This window comes from Silene latifolia, chromosome 11, assembly GCF_048544455.1.
Source record: "Silene latifolia isolate original U9 population chromosome 11, ASM4854445v1, whole genome shotgun sequence".
In the NCBI taxonomy this organism is placed as follows: domain Eukaryota; kingdom Viridiplantae; phylum Streptophyta; class Magnoliopsida; order Caryophyllales; family Caryophyllaceae; genus Silene; species Silene latifolia.
Genome location: NC_133536.1, coordinates 184258675 through 184279203, shown reverse-complemented (window position 1 = coordinate 184279203; position 20529 = coordinate 184258675). Strand labels below are relative to the sequence as shown.

General features: G+C 38.0%; 1 protein-coding gene across 2 annotated transcripts; it reads left to right on the top strand.

The window, feature by feature from the left end:
• The first annotated feature begins 2777 nt into the window (after positions 1-2777).
• Positions 2778-19800, top strand: LOC141612149 (uncharacterized). 2 transcript variants are annotated; one of them, XM_074430868.1, is made up of 22 exons: positions 2778-3910; positions 7484-7599; positions 8217-8425; positions 8738-8857; positions 9064-9186; positions 9275-9400; positions 10872-10927; positions 11024-11123; positions 11206-11323; positions 11532-11753; positions 12468-12801; positions 13146-13239; positions 14847-14955; positions 15245-15516; positions 15682-15809; positions 16289-16523; positions 16738-16926; positions 17040-17329; positions 17907-18111; positions 18228-18470; positions 18962-19047; positions 19308-19800. In XM_074430868.1, exons 1-22 carry the CDS (start codon positions 3066-3068, stop codon positions 19453-19455), a joined length of 4368 nt encoding a protein of 1455 aa, XP_074286969.1. In that variant the 5' UTR covers positions 2778-3065; the 3' UTR covers positions 19456-19800. The 2 variants fall into 2 exon arrangements, with proteins under 2 accessions (XP_074286969.1, XP_074286968.1); XM_074430867.1 differs by having other exon boundaries at positions 2804-3910; positions 17904-18111.
• The last annotated feature ends 729 nt before the right edge of the window (positions 19801-20529 follow it).

Below are 20529 nucleotides of genomic sequence, written 5' to 3'. Positions count from 1 at the left end.
TTGGTAGTGTATGGAGTTAGTGTCGAGAGAGATATAATGTAGTTGATACGATATCGTGAGACATGTTGTGAAGGTAGGCATAGTTGGTGGAGTTGGTGTTAAGAGTTCATGTGTTATAAGGTGAGGTTTTGTTTTGAGTTTTTAGTTGCGTTGTTTTGTCTTAATCGAGTAGGTAGGTTTGTTTTTATGTATGGGTTGAACTTCGGGGACAAAGTTCTTTTTAAGGAGGGAAGACTGTAGTACTACGGTTTTATGAGTATTTGGGTACTCTATCGAGTAGGGCTTACTCTGTCGAGTAAGTAGTTTTTGACGCAAATCAGTAGTCTGCCTGTAGGGTACTCGATCGAGTAGGGGGCACTCGATCGAGTAAGTCACTTACTCGATCGAGTAATTGTGTTTTACGAGTTTGTTTTGACGAGTTTTGCTAATAACGCGAGATTAATATAAAAGGCTTCCGTCATTTTCTTTAATCACTTTTCACCTTTCTAAACCTTTCAAAAGAAAAAGAAGTTACGTAATTTTCTCTCGTCGCGTTGTTGGCAAATCCTAGGGCTAGAGTCATCGGATCGTTGTGTTCTTTATACCGTTGAGACCGTCGTATTGTGGGTAAGGTCCAAGTACAATTTTTATGTTGTTTAATTGATTTTAGTTGAAACCCTAATTGGGTAATTTGGGGGTTTTGGGAGTATTGTGTTTATTAGATGTTGATTGTATGATTGTATGTTTGATAGGAGGTGATTGTATTGAAAAACGATTTTGATTAGCTGCTAGACCGTCTGTGGTGGTTGCATTCCAGGTAGGGTTTCCCTACTCAGTATTAGTTACATGATGTGTATGGTGATTGTGCTGTAGTTAGTGATTGTTGATTGATTCAGACGGTTGTGATTTCATATTGTTGATTGATTCAGACGGTTGTTGATGTTGTATTGTGATTGCTGTTTATCTGTCTTTGTTCTTCGGGGTGCGTCCCTGGCTGAGTGGAGTCACTTGCGGGAGTGGCTTCACGCCTTTGATTCGACTTATGTGGAACCCGCCACATAAGGGATGTGCAAATTAATGAATATGGGTTTATCGCTCGTTGGAGATGAGCGGGGCTTAGGTGGGAACGGCTGCGGTCCCTCACTGGCGGCGAGGAGTATCTGTTGCGATAGGTATTCTGGCAGGGCTACACACTTTAGTGTGTAGTCAGTTATGAGGTGATTGGAGATGGAGACTGGGATTGTGTGTGAGCTGTTTGTATGATTGTTTCAGTGTGGTTTTGATTGTATAATTAGTACTGACCCCGTTTAAATGTTGTAAAAACTGTGGTGATCCATTCGGGGATGGTGAGTAGTTATTGAGCAGGTATGATATGACGCGTATGAGATAGCTGGAATGAGTCATCATGTGGCATTTAGAAGTCTTCCGCTGTATCAGACGATGTTTTATAGCTTTGATAGTTTTATCAGTAGACCGTCTGAGAACCTTGTATTTCAGTTTAACAGTTTTGGTGTTGAACATGTAATCACTTTAAACTATATTGTTATTTAAATTATGTTTCTTCATTGTCATTTGATTATCATTGCCTCGGGTAACCGAGATGGTGACATTCTCATACCTTAAGTGGTCCTGGTAAGACACTTGGAGTATGGGGGTGTCACACACACGACCGAGCCCAACGAGTAGGAGGGAAAAAAGGAGTTTCTCGTCGGCGACCTGAGGTGAATCGGTGAAGGCTGCCGGCGAGACAAAGGATATTAGGGTGTTGTTTGGCCAAGTTTATGAGAAAGTGTTTTTACTTCTTAGAATGAGTTTTTTAAGAAACTACTTCTTGAAAAAGTTGGAATTGTTTGGCCTAATATTTGTAAAAGTAATTTCTTAAAAAATTGATATATTTGGCCTACTCACACTTATCCTATTTTTTCACTTTGTTTTTTATTAACTATGTTACTTATATGTAAAACGGTCTCACAAATTATAGCACAAATTATAAGACGATTTCACAACGTAAGACGGTCTCACGATATAAGACTTCTATGGAGTATAAGTTTGGCCAAGCAGAGAAGAGAAAAAGTGGAGTTACAACAAGAATTGTAAAGACACAAATTCTTATTTCAGACGGTCACTTTTCGTCTGAAATTTCAGAAGGGCATATGTAACCATTGTAAGGTGAAATGTAACCACAATGATACAACCAGTGTTACAGCTTATGATAACTTGTTTTTCAATAGTGGTCACATTTGACTGTAAAATGGTTACAAAATCTCATCTTAATATTCAAACTAAAATAACCCGTCTGAAGCAAGACCAACTAATATAAAGAAGTCATGGTCTTCTTGAGAAGAAGAAAAAACAACACATTAGTAATGAATTTTTAGCCCTTTTATGTTAAAAGTAGAAGTAGAAGTAGAAGTAGAAAATACCTACTTCTACTTTTGAGGGTAAGTTATCACTTTCTGACTTTTTAAAAGCTGTTTCAAAACTCCATAATTTAGGGTGTTTTGCCTAGCTACTACTTTTTCAGTTACAAAAACACTTTTAAAGCTTGGCCAAACAGCACCTAGGTTAGGCGGTGGGATTAATTTGGAGATTTTTCTAGAGAGGTTTCCTAGGTGGATTTTTATGATACTATTACAATCGAGTGAATTTTTATACAAGTTTAAGACTAGTTATTTGTATCGAACACGTAATACCTTCTCCCATTTCATTCTCTTTTTCTTTTCTTTTTTTTTTTTTTTTTTTTCCGATTTTTCTCTTGCAATGAGTCATTTTTGTCAGATTGTAGAATAATAAATAAAAAATCTTTTTCGTCTTTTTCCTTTTTCTCCCTTTTTCTGATCTCCTACAGTTGTGTAACGCAGAAGCACCAGAAAATATATACTGTCTCATTAATTTCATTTCTTCTTTAATTTAATTCACATCATCATTTTAATTTTAATTTTATTTTCTAGGGTTTGTTCTTCCCCCTTTTCTTCATCCCATGCTCCCCAATTTCCCTCAATTCCTCACCATCATCCATATCATCATGAATTCGCGATTCTCCTAACCCTCAATTATCACCTCTTTTCTTCCATTTTCTCACTTCAATGCCGATTTTACGCTCACCTTTTTTCTCAATTTTTTTGCTCTTTTTCTACTTATTAAACCCTAGATTTCTCTTCCCGTCACTAGCGAATTCACAAATTGATCAATTTTTCGATGATGACGACGATGAATCGAGCTCGGTGAACTTGTTCCACCATGATTACTCGCCACCGTCGCCACCGCCACCGCCGCCGCATCCTCCGACGGTGTCATGCGAAAGCGATCTTGGTGGTGTCGGTACTTTGGATACTACATGTCAAATTGTATCGGATTTGAATCTTACTGATAGCGTGTATATACATGGGTTGGGAAATATTTATGTCCTCCCTAATGTAAAACTTGATTGTTCCGATAAACCTGGGTGCGAGATTGTGATTAATGTTACTGGAAACTTTAGTTTAGGCGAAAATTCGACGATTATAGCTGGTGCATTTGAGTTGTATGCTTGGAATGCTAGTTTGAGTGTAGGATCAGTGATTAATACTACGGGATTGGGTGGAGAACCGCCAGCACAGACGAGTGGGAAGCCGCATGGGTTGGATGGGGCAGGGGGCGGGCATGGGGGGCGAGGGGCCTGTTGCTTGTTTAATGATTCTAAGTTGCCTGATGATGTTTGGGGTGGGGATACGTACTCGTGGTCGTCGTTGGATAAGCCGAGTAGTTATGGGAGTAGAGGCGGGACTACAAGTAAGGAGGTTGATTATGGTGGGGGTGGTGGTGGTTGGGTTAAGATTGAGGTGCCAGGGATTCTTTTGGTGAATGGTAGTGTTTTGGCTGATGGTGGTGATGGTGGGAATAAAGGCGGGGGTGGGTCTGGTGGGAGTGTGCACATCATCGCGCATAAAATGTAATTATTCTTTGACTCTCTTGTGTTGCTTTGATTTTTATTTGATTGGATTTGATGTTGTTAACTTTTTGCTGGTGTGTGTTTGATTACATTCCTTGTGTAGTTGTGAGAATTTGCCTACAATTAGTTTGATAAGAGTGACACTTCACTTTGGCAACTGTGTCGCGTATCAGACACACTGACATTCTGGCACAACACAGACACAACCCTTGGACATTTTGTTTCTGAAATTTTGAAATTTTATCACAAAGTAGCAGTTCGTGACACTCGCATGGTTGCACCATGTCAAGTTTGTCACTTGCAGTTGAGTAGGAATCTTCGTAAAGGATTGATTGGTTGCTATCTTTAGCTCTGAGTTGAAGTTTACCTTTAATATCCTGACTTATCCTAGTCTGAAATGTTGGCAAGTTGAATCACTCCAATCTCCATTTATGTCAGGAACCTGTATTACATTTTGACAATCGTTGTTGACTTTTGAATCTCTCAACTTTTTAAGGTTTAGGTAAGGGTCTAAACAGTGCTGAAGTGCACCCAAGATATTACTGCCAATGTGATAAATTATTTAGAATATGTTTCTAATATAGTTAGTTGGGTGATGGGTGATTTCCCTGTTTAATGCTACAAAGAAAAATAATTCCCTTCATATGATTGTTTTAAAAATAATTTCACTATATGGTTTAGTTAGGTTTGGATAATATTTACCCAAGGTTTGTGAAACTATGCATTGATTTTTTCTAACCCTACAAACCTTAATCAAGACAATAAAGAAGTACACTCACTGGATGATTCATGTATATTTACAGCATTATTCCAAGTGATAATTTAATCCTATAAATTTATAAGGTACAAAGTAGTTCATTTATACTTTACTCAATTTCAATAATTTTTTTCGTAATTGCTACAAACTCCCAGATAGACTGATTGTATATATTCATCTTAAGTTTAAAACGGGTCAAATACTACCCCATATAGGTAGATGAGACAAGAGTTTGCCCTTTCTCGTATGGTTGCTCCGTTCGAGTTTAAGATGGATATGTCCGTCCTAAACAAGAATTTGTAATGTATTGTTGTTATGCATGATACATATACATACAAAGTTAGTTGAGTATTAGCTGGTTAAAATGATTTTAATATTTTGTTTGAAGATTTCAATGCATGACACTTACAATCTTTGTATACATCTTCGAGATGTTAATAGTCAAATTATAACATTTTTGTTTTTTTGACATTTTATTAAATCTCCAGCTAACTCTTCTAAAGCAGTAGCAACAAGTTATACTTTTGAAACCGATGATTAACAAACACGAACTATCATGAGATTAACAACGTGAAGTAGAAAATTAGGGAAAAAACTATGCAAGTGGTCATATAATTAACCAGTTAGTTTATTGGTTTGGAACAATTGTTTAGAAAATCATTAAGTGTACAATATGTTTTCGATTTCAATGTTTGTGAATAAATGTGCTAGAATTAAATAAAAAAGTAGTACAAACTAACATTTGAGATATGTAGTATCCAAACCTTTGGTAAGTATTATCCATACCTATCTAAAGCACATGGTGGGTATTATTTTCAACCTAACAATATGAAGGGAAGTATTTTCTTTGTAGCATTATGAACGGAAATCTCCCATAGTTGGCTCTTAGTAAGCAGGGCAATGTAATACAACTCTACAAGATGGAATATAATTTATCAATTGCCTGTTGTACTTCTGAGAGTTCTATCCTTCATGTTGCCAGTTTATACAAGACTACTCAAAAATAATTACTCATTGTAAACTTGTTCCTCTGCCTACTATTTCACGTTGCTCAAACTTTTAAGCCTGATGTTTCATGGAGCATTTCCCTCTTTCTTTTCCTCTATTCTAAGGAATATGCTGAGAAACTATAGGTAACACTATTAGTTAGCAAGGTTGGCAATGGATTGGGTAGAATTTGGTTTTGCACGATCCATATATGATCTAATTACTTGCTGGATCACCGAACCAAATATAGATCCAATTCATATCGTAAACTTCACAATCCAAAACCGTTCTGAATTATTTTTGATATAATCCTAATCCAGATTCCAGACCCTATCCAAAATATAATCCATTAACCTATTTGAAATCCTATTTGACACGATGAATATATATTTTGTATTTCAAAAGCGATTTTTGAAGTCTAACAAAGCCTAAATATTTTATAGTGTGGTTGAATTGGGTTTGGGCATCAATGGTTTGGCAGTGGATTGGTTCTGTTTTTTCAATAGTGGGTTTGGATTCGGGTTTTTAAAAAACGGATTGGGTATGGGTTTCCAAAAATTGGATTTGGACTAGATTCTTTTTCTTCGGGTCGAGTCTGTTCGGTTCAGTTTTGATGCTAGTCGCTTGTTCTCTAAGAGTGTTTGTTGGAGCACTTTTTGGGGTGGTTATTTTCAGCAACTTAATTGGTTAGAAATATGTTCCGTGGCCTAATGGGAGTTTGTTTGCATATCTTGCATTTACAACTATAGGAGACGAAGACTAATCAATAATCCATGTTATATGAACCTTACCAATAGTAGCTCAAGTGGCAGTCATGAAGTTGGGGTTTCGATTCTCACCCGCTACATAGTGCGCTCATTTGAACCAAAAAAAAAAAAAAAAACTAAAGCTTCAATTTTACACTTTAGTAGCTCTAATTTTTTGTGGTGGTGCGCTTAAGGAATATCTGATTGGTTGATCTGGATAGCTGGTGGAAGATTTTTTTAGCTTTCCTTTACTTCTTTCTTTCATGATTAAATTTATCTTAAAATGCTGTGGGCAACAGGGAGCAGAATATAAGGTGTTCATGTGTTACCTGGTGCGCTTTGCTTTATGCTTTATTATTTAGTACAACTGCCCTTTGTCAATACGACCTACTCAAGAATTTTGCAAGCTACACAGTCACTGTGCTAGGGCGCTAGCCTAGCCCTGTTGAATTCATGCAATACCGACTTGCATGGATGTGGAATTGTGGATACATTTTGACATACTCTTTGTCATTCTCATTCTTCAATCTAATAAAAAGTGGAGCAATGATTAACCAGCTCATCTTTTCTAGTCATCAGTTCCTTCTAAATTCTGGCATTTAGTTTCTGTACACTATAAAAATTATTTCTTCTCTCGTTCTGATCTGCTTCAAGCTTACTGTATCTCGTATTTTTTTCCAGTTTGTTACAAGACTATAATTCATGCTGGCTAAGGTTTAAGATTGTTCTAAAATTTAACTTTATTTTATCGCTTGGGATGTTCCTCCTCTTAGTTTATTATATTTTTGTCTTCCTGCGACGAACTGCTGACTTTTTTCTTTATTTAAATAATCCCTCTTTTACATTTAATATTTTCTGCAAGGGTTTTATGGAAACCCTTATTATGATCTTGGACCATTATTGGGGCAGTTTGTTATTATCATTTTGAGAAGATCTCCTCCTTTTTTTATTTTTTATTAATACAACTATTGCTACTATAAAAAACTAAAAAATTTAAGCCATTAAGACGTTGTATATGCACCTGTTTAGTTGGTAAATAATTTTATGCTCTTTCTTTGTGGGGGTTTTTTCTCTCCTGAATAGGTCTGGTGGTGGTAAAGTAAGTGCTAATGGAGGCAATGGTTTTGGTGGTGGAGGTGGCGGTAGAGTGTCTATTGATGTTTTCAGCTGGCATGATGAGCCGCAAATTCTTGCACATGGTGAGAATATCTGTCTTTTGGTATCCTCTTTAATTTGTTAGTGTTCTTTAGCTCATTCTGTTGTCTAAAGTCGGTTGATTGGTTCACTCTTTTGGTTTTGCAATTATTTTCTCTGTCTGATTGGTTTACTGGACTAATTGTATTGTCTACTAGTCTGATGTCTAACTTTTCGAACGGCATGACTTCTTTGGAAATTGTGGTTTTTTGTGTTGATGTTCCTGTACACTCAAAAGGTGAATTGCAGTTCCATTATTGCGTTTTCTTCATTATTGGACCTTGAAAATAGAAGTGCATAAAAATAACTTTAACCTGCTTATACTTTAACAAGTTTTGCAACTTTTGTAATACCAATTAATTGACAATTTTTTATTCTAAGTGACAAAGTCATTCTTTGAAGTGCGGAAAAAGAACAAAAATACAATAGTAATTCTATTACGACAAATTCGATACCTATCAAGTATGGAAGTTATTTCTGAAACGAAAGGAGTATTAGTCACTTGCATATTTCTATTTCTGTTCTTAGATTTCCATTTTATGCCAAAAGGACATTACTACGGATTCAATATGTTGTAATAACAATTATTGAAACTATATGTTTCGGTATTTACTGGATGCAGGGGGAGCTAGTTATGGATGTCCAGACAATGCAGGTGGTGCTGGTACTCTATATGATACGGTTCCCCGCAGCCTTATCATTAGCAACCACAACCGTTCTACTGACTCGGACACCCTTCTGATGGATTTTCCTAATCAGCCGCTTTGGACAAATGTATACGTGCGGTACCATGGGAAGGCTTTGGTTCCGTTGCTTTGGAGTCGGGTGCAGGTCAGTAACGCTTTGTGAAATATAGAATGCTGGTAATTGTGATATGAACAGACTTTGATGAAATGAATTTTCATAATAAGCTTGAAGTGTTTGAATTATGTTTCTTTTATGTGGTCCTTATCACGTGATGCATGACGAAAGCACTCTGCAATTCTGCATTCTGCATTCTGCAACATGTTTTGCTAGGGAAATTTCTCATCTTGTGTTTAAATTATACTGTGCTCCTTAGTACGTATTTATGATATTGTGCTCCCGTCTGATTTCAACGCATGCTTTGTGGTATGTAAATTATACTTACGAGTTGCTTTTCAGGTTCAAGGACAAATTAAACTGGAGGCTGGTGGAGAATTAAGCTTCGGGCTGGCGCATTACGCTTCGTCAATGTTTGAATTGCTGGCCGAGGAACTATTGATGAGTGATTCTGTGATCAAGGTTTTATTCGTTTCTGCTTTTTGCTCGCTGTTAGTAATTCTTTTAAGATGGCAGTCTATGCGATGATAGTGCTCTCTTTCCCTCCCCCCCCCCCTCTCTCTCATAATATTACGCATCCCCTCGTCTCTCTTCTCTGTTTTCTAAGTTTCTAGTTCCACTTTGTAAATCTGTACGAGCTTAATTAATGTTTGCCTAATCACGTACAGGTGTATGGGGCACTTCGTATGTCTGTGAAAATGTTTTTGATGTGGAACTCCCAATTGTTAGTAGATGGTGGGGGAGATGTTGCAACATCCTTGCTTGAGGCCAGTAATCTACTGGTTTTAAGGGTATTTTCTTTGCTTGCCCACATGTATTTTGTACTATCAAGTCCTCAACTTTGAAAATTGAAATAATTCTCTTTAACATATATCTCAGGAATCATCCTCCATACGGTCAAATGCTAACTTGGGAATATATGGACAAGGTTTATTAAATTTGACAGGTCCGGGTGATGTAATAGAGGCTCAGCGTTTAGTGCTATCGCTGTTTTATGGTATCCATGTAAGTATATGTTTAAACATTGCAATTACTTAATTTTTTTATTACTAGCCTGCAAGACTTAGAAAAGGCTGAATCCATACCCCTTAACTTGTCATTGATGGGAGCCTTTGGGGCCCAGGGGGTAATAGTGTTGCTGTATATGGCTGAACGAGTATTATTAGTGGCCTGATGGTAAGAATAGTCAAGGGTGTTAAGCTATTGAAATTATATCCTCTATGGTGTGATTGCTGAGGGAGGGGAAGCTATGTGAGGTAGGAGGGGAGGAGACTGCTTTTTGCTCTTTAGTTATGAAAGTTGAAAAACAAGAAAAACTCTTTTTTTCTTTCCTTTTTTTTATAGAAACTTAGTAACAAAAATATCAATTAGTAGCAGTAATCCTAAATTTTTTTAAATTTATTAATAATAAAATTAATTTTAATTGGAAAGTGTGTGCGTATGTTGGGAAAAAAAATACCAGAAGGGGCTAACAGCCGTAGACCTGGCAAAATAAACCCAAACCTAGAAAACCGATTGAAAATATCTGAATTGACAATCGATCGAACACCTGATATGAGTAGCATGAATAGTTCCCAAAACCCGACTCCTCTGAATCGAACCAAAACTAAATCGAATTCAATAATAACCGAATGATACCCGAACCTTCTGAACTGATAACAACCGAACCGATTGACCTGAATTAAAAGTATTTATTTTCTCATAATAAACTCATAAACTCAAAATTGGAAAGTATTAGATACATTAAGCTATTTTTTTTACTGTTAACTCAAGTAAATTATGACCCAAAACAGAACAGAACCGAAATGAATTCTGTTATCGTTAAAATGTTCTTTTATTTTTTTTTTGTCAATGATGAACATTTGTATTAGATGTAACACTCTCAAACAATCAGCCCTATATAGTAGCTGACCATTTCCAGGGACAATAATTTGCATTTCTTTTGGAAATAAAAAATTGTTGATTGTGAATCTAAGTTTCCTGATTATTTTGCCTATGCAGCTTCACCTGATCATGTGAACATGTGTGATTTGTACATAATATTTAAATGGAAATAGATCACTTTATATACACCTTATTTTCTTCTATGCATTGTCTGAAGGAGGGAAATGAAGGGAGGGGTGGGGGGGAGGAAATGGATCTTGGCTTTTTCCTTTCAAGTCTTCCCAATGCTGGAGGGAAATTTTAATTAGGCCTGTGTTTGTGTGTGTGGGTGGGGGAAATGGATCCCTCCATTTCCCTTCAACTCATGTTACTTTCCAAACGAGGGAAATATTCTTCTTCCTTTCACCCCCCTCTATTTTGTTAGTCAAGCAAGAGAGATTCCATCTCCTTCTCACTCTTTCCCTCCAAATACCTTCTTTCAAACAAAGGTTTAGTGAAACACCATTTGGGTTGTTTCTATATTTGGTCTTGTTAAGATATTATATTCTATTTGACGTGTAACTAATCTAACTGATTTCTGTTTTGTTAACAGACTGGACCTGGTTCAATTTTGCGTGGCCCTTTAGAGAGCGCAGAGAAAGACGATATGTAAGTTTGCCTGTACACAGTGGTTTCTGGTTAACCTAGACTCTCACATTCATTTAAATTTTTTAAAACTGAAATATTTAATTTCTTATCAAGCAGGACACCAAGGCTTTACTGTGATAGCCATGACTGTCCCGGAGAGTTGCTGCATCCTCCAGATGATTGCAATGTCAATTCTTCATTGTCCTTCACTCTTCAGGTATTCACACTTCAGGAACATGTTTGTTCTTAAACTTGATTTAAGTGAATTAACCTGATTCATTTAAAGGCATTGTTGACAGATTTGCAGAGTTGAAGATGTTATTGTTGAAGGTTTGATAACAGGATCCGTTATTCATTTTCATAGAGCAAGGACTATAGGTGTCCGGTCATCAGGAGTAATAGACGCGTCTGGCTTGGGTATGTGTTTTCTAAGTATCTTGGCTAGTTCAAAGATATCGTTATCAAGTATAATAGATCTCTTCCAAAAATGATTGAGAAGTAGGACGATATGAAAGTTATCTCTATGGCCATCCGTTGCCTCCTTGGCTGGACAATGTTTGGGTGTTAGTCCTATATTTTTGTTACCGTTTTCACTCATCAGTGTCTATCTACTGTATTTGTACAGGGTGTACTGGTGGGATTGGCAGAGGAAAGGTCTTGACTTATGGGCTTAGTGGTGGAGGAGGACATGGTGGCAATGGTGGGGCTGGATGTTACAATGGTACTTGTGTTGAGGGTGGCGTATCATATGGAAGGAAACATTTACCTTGTGAACTTGGTAGCGGGAGTGGAAGTGGAAATGGAAATGACAGCATAGGCGGTTACACTGCTGGTGGGGGTATTGTTGGTAAGGAACATCAGCCTCTGTAGAAAATCCTGTCCTCTTTGGGATGTATTACATTTGTTAGTTGTTCCTCACTTCTCGTGTTTCTGTTTTTGATATCATTTATTCGGTTTTGATTATATTTAGATCTGATCCATGTAATCCTTATGTGTACAAGGCGATGTTTAGTGCAATATCTAGTCTTGGGATTTTACTCTGATACATTGCCTTTAGTCTCAGGTGCAAATGGTCATTTATTGCCTGTATGTGAGAGTTGCTCCCCTTTTACGTTCATGTTTTAACTTATAATGCTTAGAAATTCATAATTTGTATTGTTTCGTTTCTGTTTAACTCTAGTATATTCAGTCTTTTATCTACTTCCAATCATGTGTGAATTCAACCTCATTTTATTGCTTTTGTCTTTTATTTCACTCCTTTTGTCATTTCACGTGCTCTGTGCCCATGAGCTTTCTATGAGCTTGTGAAAATAGCTTTTAGAATCCCCCTGTCTTTCCACATTTTGGGCTAGTTAATCCTTAGTCCGTATGTGCTTTCCTGGATTTTGGTATCTTTATGGTGGTTCAATGCCCAAGATCAATGATTTTAAATATCGTTATAAGTAAATAATTTGTGGGTTTTCTTGTGTTTTCTTTGCATGTTCTCATTTCTCAGCTGTAAAACGAATCAATTGGAACGTCCACTAATTCTTTTTCACACTTGCTGTTTCCGTTTTTGTAGTAATTGGTTCAATGGAGCATCCTTTGTCAAGCCTGTCTGTTGAGGGTTCAGTGAGAGCAGATGGAGGAAGCTACCTAGACAATGGTAACAGCGCCTATCATTTTTTTAGGAACCAAAGTGGAGGTCTTGGAGGTGGATCTGGTGGCACTGTTCTCCTGTTTTTGTCAGCATTAACTATTAGCAGTAATGCAAGCCTTTCTAGTGTGGGTGGGAATGGTGGTCCACTCGGCGGCGGCGGCGGCGGTGGTGGCAGGGTGCATTTTCACTGGTCCAACATTCCAACTGGGGATCTGTATCAGCCAATTGCTAGTGTGAAAGGAAGCATACGTACCTGGTTTGTATTTGTCTTTCGAATATTAATGGGGTTTATTCTGTACAGCATACAATTTTTCGATGTCATCTGTGATCTGTTATGCTTCAGATTTAAGTTGTGTTATGTTTGGTAGAAGAATATAATAATCTTATGCTAAAAAAACTGATAATTTACTTCGTCAGAATGCTCATTTTCATCTTCTCGTAATTCTTGGCATTTAGCATCTCACACTATAATTGCTGGCAAGTTTATTTATTTTGGCTTTGGGTAGTGTTTAAAATCTGCATTCTATGTGTCATGGCTGAGTCAGAGGTTTTTATTCTTACTGAGTTATCAATGACTTGATGTATTATTCTTTTACATAGGGGAGGCGTTGGCAATGCTGAAGGTGGTGCTGGAGAAAATGGAACATTAACTGGAAAAGCTTGTCCCGAGGGCCTTTATGGCACCTTTTGCAAGGTTATTTTGAATTAAAGAGTACTTTGAATTTCAAATCTCTACTTCCGTACCAATATATTGTATATGTATGCTTTTGCACGAGCTTTTAGGAGAGTCCAAATTTGGAGTTATGTCGTCTATTGTCTTTTCACCCTTGACTTTTCAGCTTCCCTCATCCCACCCACCACCATTAAAACCCTCCACCCTTGACGCCTACTACCACCTCACTCCAGGCCACCACTCTCGCACTCTTGACTGCTATTTCCAGCCGCCTCCCACCACCGCACGCCCACCGCCGCCATACCCAGCCGCCTTTCATACCCTCATTATCTCCACTACCCCTACCGCATTGAAACCATCCCCATCACCACGAGACACCACCCCCACCCACGATTCCCCTCCTGTACTCTCCAAAACTGTAGATCTAGAGTTTTCGAGGGTGGGAGGGGATTCGTGTGTGAGAGAGGGGTTTTCAGGCGTGGTGGATGGTGTCTCATTCCGACGGAGTGGTTTTGACATGGTAGTAGTGGGTGTAACGGTGGTGGTGGTACTTGCGTGAAGGTTGGGCAGAGGGGCGGAGGTGGGACTGGTGTGGAGGGTGGTGAAGCTGGGGTAGTGGGGTATGGTGGCGGTGGACTCTGATACGGCCGGATTAGGGTGGCGGTGGCGGTGGTGGAGACATGGTGGGTGGTGGAGGTGGCAGTTGGTGGTGGGATTGGGCCGATGTGAGTTTGGGTTAATAAGAAGGTGAGGCCTGAGGGTAGTTTAGTTATTTAAGAGGGTTATAGTTACCTTAAATAGAAACGTATACAATCAAAAGGAACAACCCAAATTGGAATACGTATTCAATGCATTGGAATAGAGGAAGTATTAGTTTATATTTCTTGTAAAAGCCAGTAAGCTACTACTCCCTCGTTCTTTAATGATGTTCCCACATCTTCAATATATGTGAGTAGTATTTTAATGTAGTGGTAACATCAATAAGATACGGAGGGAGTACTATTCTAGGCATAAATAGCAGAAGGCGGCAATATTTGCTTAGATGCATTGGAAGTATTATGTTCTATCATGTTTTGAAGGTCTGAAGAAGGCAAAGACTACCAGCTTACCCCTTTTGAGCAATCATGTAAATGGAGAAATCCAAAATCTGCCTCATTTAGAGTATTTGTCGATTTAGCATGACTGTAAATTTTAATGGGACAGCAACCATACTTGAGTCAACTAATTTTAGGATTTTGCTTAGTGACTGTTAAAGGAATTCATAGGAGCTGATTTTGTCATTTCTTGGGTTTGTGGAATAATTAATATATGGAGTGTAGTTTAATTATACTGCTTTTTTTTCCCCCGAATGTGTCCTTTTCAGTTTGCCACTCAAAGGTCCTGGGTTTAATTATCCTGGATAAGTGTCCTTTTGCCTCTAAAAATATTTGCTTAGATGCCCTGGAACACGTGTTCCCTGGACGATTCTGGATTTCAATTTTGCATTTCTTCCAGTGTGTTACTATCACTCTTCCTTTCTTCCCTCTAAAAAATTCTGTAGAGCAAGCAGAGGCTAACCTTTTTTACTTTTTATTTTTTTGAGGAAGTTTCAAGTTCATATAAATTAATGTAGTGTTTTTATTTTGTAGGAATGCCCCTCCGGGACTTACAAAAATGTTGTTGGATCTGATGAATCCCTTTGTCAATCTTGTACTCATTTGGAGCTTCCTCACCGTGCTATCTATATTAGTGTGAGAGGTATGTGTAAATTTTGACTCTTTATTTAATTCAGGGCTTTGTGAGCTTGTTGTAGGAAACAATCAGCATGTCCACATCTTTTTTAGACTGTTACTTTCTGGGCACTGTAGATAAAGCTTGTCTCCCATGTCTCCATATACTTATTTGATGATGACATTACCTGATGTCCTTCATCTGATTCTCTAAGGCTGCTGTCTGGGTACCCTGTATATATAAATTTCATCATCTCCTGTCTCCTGGCTTATACTAGTTATTTGATGACAGCATTATCTGACTTTCTTCTTTACAGGTGGTGTCACTGAAACTCCATGTCCATACAAATGCATTTCGGATAGATATCACATGCCACACTGTTATACAGCTCTTGAAGAGCTAATTTATACATTTGGAGGACCTTGGTGGTTTGGTCTTCTTCTGGTGGGTCTCCTCTTACTGTTGGCTGTTGTGCTTAGTGTGGCTCGCATGAGATTTGTTGGCGTTGATGACCTACCTGGCCCTGCCCCTACTCAACATGGCTCACAGATAGATCACTCTTTCCCTTTTCTAGAGTCGCTCAATGAGGTATGCATCCATTTTCTGGTGCTCTTGACATTAATTTTGTTAGACTTTCGATTCTGAGTGTATTCTATACTTGATGCTCTGTAAATATAATATGTAAGTTATCGTCCGTTGCTTTCATTGAACAGTTTAAGTGCTGAAAAATTTTCATGCTGCCTTCTCCTGCAGGTTTTGGAAACAAATAGAGCCGAGGAGTCTCAGAGCCATGTACACAGGATGTATTTTATGGGTCCAAACACATTTAGTGAACCATGGCATCTCCCTCACTCCCCACCTGATCAGTTAAAAGAGATTGTGTATGTATCATCTCAACATTCACTATTTTAGAGCTAATTCAAACCTCCCACCGTTTCTATACCTCCTTTTTAAATTTCCACGTATTCTAATTTTTTTTAAAACACTCTCCCTTTTTCTAAATATTTAGTCTGAAACCCCCATCAAAAGTCCATTTTTCAACAATAATGAAACATTTTCATTCTTGTCCAAATTTAACTTTTTTTGTGGAAGAAAAAGATTTATTCATGATTTATAGTGCCAACAATGTTGTTTATTTTGGCAAATGTGGGCGTTTGGTAGGAGTTTTGAAGGAAATGTTCATAAAAGGTGAGAGTTTGAAAAAAAATTAGGAACGGTGGGAGTTTTTGAATGAAGGTATAGAAAAGGTCACTTATTTTTATTAATGAATGGACTGCTCATTTTCCATAAAATAGTTGTAACTTGTAAGTAGCCACTACTCTTGTCACTATTCATTTGTAATTTTCCGTCCCATTTGCAGGTATGAGGGTGCTTTTAATAGATTTGTGGATGAGGTTAACCTATTGGCAACATATCAATGGTGGGAGGGATCAGTGTACAGTATACTTTCTGTTTTAGCACACCCATTGGCATGGTCATGGCTGTTGTGGCGCCGTCGAATTAAGCTGCAGCGACTTCGTGAGTTTGTCCGGTCAGAATACGATCATGCATGCTTACGCTCTTGTCGTTCACGCGCTCTTTATGAAGGGATTAAGGTAGGTTTGCTGGCAACCATTTCTTAAGCCTATTATAAGTGAGGTGTCAAAAAGAATGATCGTTTGCCGATACTTGTACCCAAATAGTAAAGTATGGATACATGACCATTAGTGACCTTTGAGGAAGAGAGTTTACCTTATTGTTTGCCAGTTTTTATCCAGTTGCTTGTTTATTTGTTGTCTCTATTTTGAGGGTTGCATTCTGTCACTATAGGTTGCTGCTACTCCTGACTTGATGCTGGCCTATGTGGATTTTTTCCTTGGCGGTGATGAAAAAAGGAGTGATCTACCTCCTCGTCTGCATCAAAGGTTTCCTTTGGCTATGTTTTTTGGTGGTGATGGAAGTTATATTGCACCCCTCACTCTTCACAGTGATAATATTCTAACTAGCCTTATGAGTCAGGTATGATTCAAAGTCCCACAAATATAAAAAAGACCCTTCAAATAATGGAATTGTGGGAATAAATGATATGTTTACTTAATTTGTTTGACTCTGGTATTTCTGATTGGTTTCAGTCTGTTCCACCCACGACTTGGTATAGGCTGGTTGCTGGTGTAAATGCTCATCTTCGGCTGGTTCGTCGTGGATGTTTAAGGAAAACATTCAGGCCTGTTCTCCGATGGCTCGAGAGTCATGCCAACCGAGCACTTAGGAATTATGGTTTACGTGCTGATCTAGCCTGTTTTCAAGCCACAGCTTGTGGTTATCATCAATATGGTTTGTTGATCTGTGCGGTTGATGAGAACATTGAATCTTCAATCGCTGAATGTCAAGATGGGAGAATGCGGGCTGACCAACCTTCCAGGTAAAGCCTAGTATGTTAATTCATTGTACTCGTATCTTCTTGATGTTGTATATTCATCTGAAATTTTACTTCGACTCTTCATCATGGGTACTGTACTTGTCCGATTTACACTCAAGGGAACCCGTACCTGGCCTTACGACTCCGACATTCCCCTGTAAGCGGCAAACAGGGAGGATTGCAGGACAAAAAAAAAAGAAACTAAAAAAGACTATGTGAAGTTTTTATTTGATGGTGGTTGATATTATTACCTTGCTTCCCCTTCACAAACATCTCTATAGTTCGCTTGAAAAAACTAACATCAGAGCCTTAGTCCCAAAGTGATTTGGGGACTTGTAAAAACTAACAAGTACTTTAAATTTCTAACTTTTTTTTGGGTTCTGAAGACTTGTACTCGCACCCATACCTCATTTTAGGATAGTACCCATGCCCAAAAAAATGAGTTTTGACGAGTATGGCAGTTGGATATTTTTATCGTATCCAACCCTTATATCCGAGTTACATAGTCATCTGTATTTGCATACACATTGGTCCTCTGCTCTGTAATTAACTAATTGTCTATCTTTTGTACCTGTAGCAGCATTACTAGGGGGAGTTCGTCAGGTTTTCAGTGGGAAGAACCCCTCATAGAGCATTTGGATAAAAAAAGTGAATATCTTTCAAGCCAGAAGAAGTCATATGGATTGACTCTCGACATTGGCAACATACAAAACCTAGAGGAAAGAAGAGACCTTTTCTTCCCCTTCTCTCTCATACTTCACAATACAAAGCCTGTTGGACATCAGGTAATGATTTTTAATTGTTTGAATACTCATTTAAATTTAACTTTGGTAATTTAGCAAGTGAAAGATCTCAGGAGTTATGAATGCCTTGTTAACCAGTTTTTATTGTCCTCATGTAGGATCTTGTTGGTTTGGTCATCTCAATTATACTCCTAGGAGATTTCAGCCTAGTGCTGCTTACCTTACTCCAGCTGTATTCAGTATCAATGGCATACGTCTTTCTTGTTCTATTCATATTACCACTGGGCATTCTCCTACCGTTTCCGGCTGGGATTAATGCTTTGTTCAGCCATGGTCCTCGACGATCTGCCGGCCTCGCTCGGTTGTATGCTCTCTGGAACATTAACTCTGTGGTCAATGTTGTAAGTGACCCCCTCTCTCTCCCTGTCTCTCTCTCTCTCTCTCTCTCTCTGTTACATGCATTCACTGGGTTTGCAGTTTGCTGTTGTAGTTGAATTTTCATTTGTTTAACCTATGGTTAATCCAAGTTACTATAGTAATGACCTAAACATAATGTAGATGATTGTTTCTATATTTGGCTGCCTCATCCCATGGTAATCCACAACGTATATGATACAGTGATACTCTAGTCTCTATCATATATGAAGCTTGCTTTTCACATGACGGCAAAGGAGATGAAAATTTTTTTTGAGTAAATTGAACCAACTTGCGCATGCAAGAAGATATCACATGGGTTGTTGGTTATAAAAAGTGAGTATAGGTCATTTGACATTAGGCTAAGCAAGCAAGTTGTTATTATCAAATTTTTTCTTCACATTCAACTTTCTGCAGCCTTTGCTCTACTGTGACCCTCATTATTATTGTTCTGAGTTGCTTCGATTTTGCAAAATAGGTCGTGGCATTGATTTGTGGTTACGTACACTTCAAGTCCCAATCATCTCGAAGCAAAACATTACCTTATTTGCAGCCGTGGGGCATGTAAGTTACTCTTATGAATTACGAGTACTTGCTACTAGTTTCTCTTCATCACCAAGTAATTGTATTCAACTTATATGTGACTAATGATAAAATACGCCTCTTAATACACTCATATGAGATGGTCTTCCCTGTGAGACCAACTTCTAACCCCTAACTAAATGAAGAATGCATGGGATTTGCGTAGGTCTCACATGCGAGACCGATCATCTAGTACAACTGTACAAGCCTCATTGATCCCTGTTTATTGGTTGTATCTGTAGGGATGAAAGGGAATGGTGGATTTTTCCGGCTGGACTGCTTTTGTGTAAATGTCTTCAGTCTAGACTGATCAACTGGCATGTTGCAAATCTGGAGATTCAAGATCGCTCTTTGTATAGTACCGACTTTGACGTATTTTGGCAGTCATAAAGAGTCATTAGTTCCATTTTTCTTATTGTTTTGTGCCCGAGCATTGGGTTTTTTGTATGCTGTTCTTGGGCGTAGATGAGTGAAACAAAGAACAGAAAGAAAAAAAGCAAACAGAAGGCGGTAAAGGAGAAATATTAGTAGTAGGGTAAATGCCATTCTTTTGTGTAGCGGACTCACTGTGCAGTAAACAGTTATGTAGTCACTTGTGTCTCCTTTGTATATAATAGGTGCAAATATAGTCCCCGTTTTTTATCAATGTATCCATTCATCCTAGCGCAATATCCTGAATAATTATGGTGACTAATGTATCGATGATTATCTAACATGATATTGGTTAGAGCTGGCAAATCTTGTTCGGACTCTATACTCTAAAATCTAGTACGGAGTATGTATTTTGAGGAACATCATAGATGATCTGATCAACAAGCAGACCGGACAACTGGGTTATACTGGAGGAACTAGAAAGGATTATTTTGGACTCTAGGTGTGAACCATTTCCTGCGATCAAAACGAGTTGGATTTGGTGTATATAGTCAATTTGGATGTTAGGTCATTACTGTTTGAAGGTTGCGAGAATGAGGTGTGACAACACAAATAGGAAGACTGACGTGTTATGACCCAGATTATGGTGAGTAGATCTTGTAAAGATATGGATTTTGGAACAGTTCAATCTATTGACTTCCTGAAGTCAGATCGCATTGATAATATTAGGGGTGAGCAAAACCGTGTACCCGATACGGTTTTGAAAACCGTATCGGGTATATGGTTTTAAAAATCGCAAAAATCATTATACGGATCCGATCCGATACGGTTTAATCGTATATACGGTTTTTGGGTACCTGGAAAAACCGTGTATACGGAATTCGTATATACGGATACGGTTTGGTGACAAAATGCCCAATTAAACATTGTAATTATTAATCCACCTCTAAGATGATTACCTCTTTAGGGCTGATTTTTGTTTATTGAGATAAGTTAGTAAAAAAAGTCCTAAAAAACATTAAAAGAGTGGAGTTGAAAGAGGAACTTTGCATTTTTTAATTTTTTTTATACAAAAACTTCAAACTGTGTCAG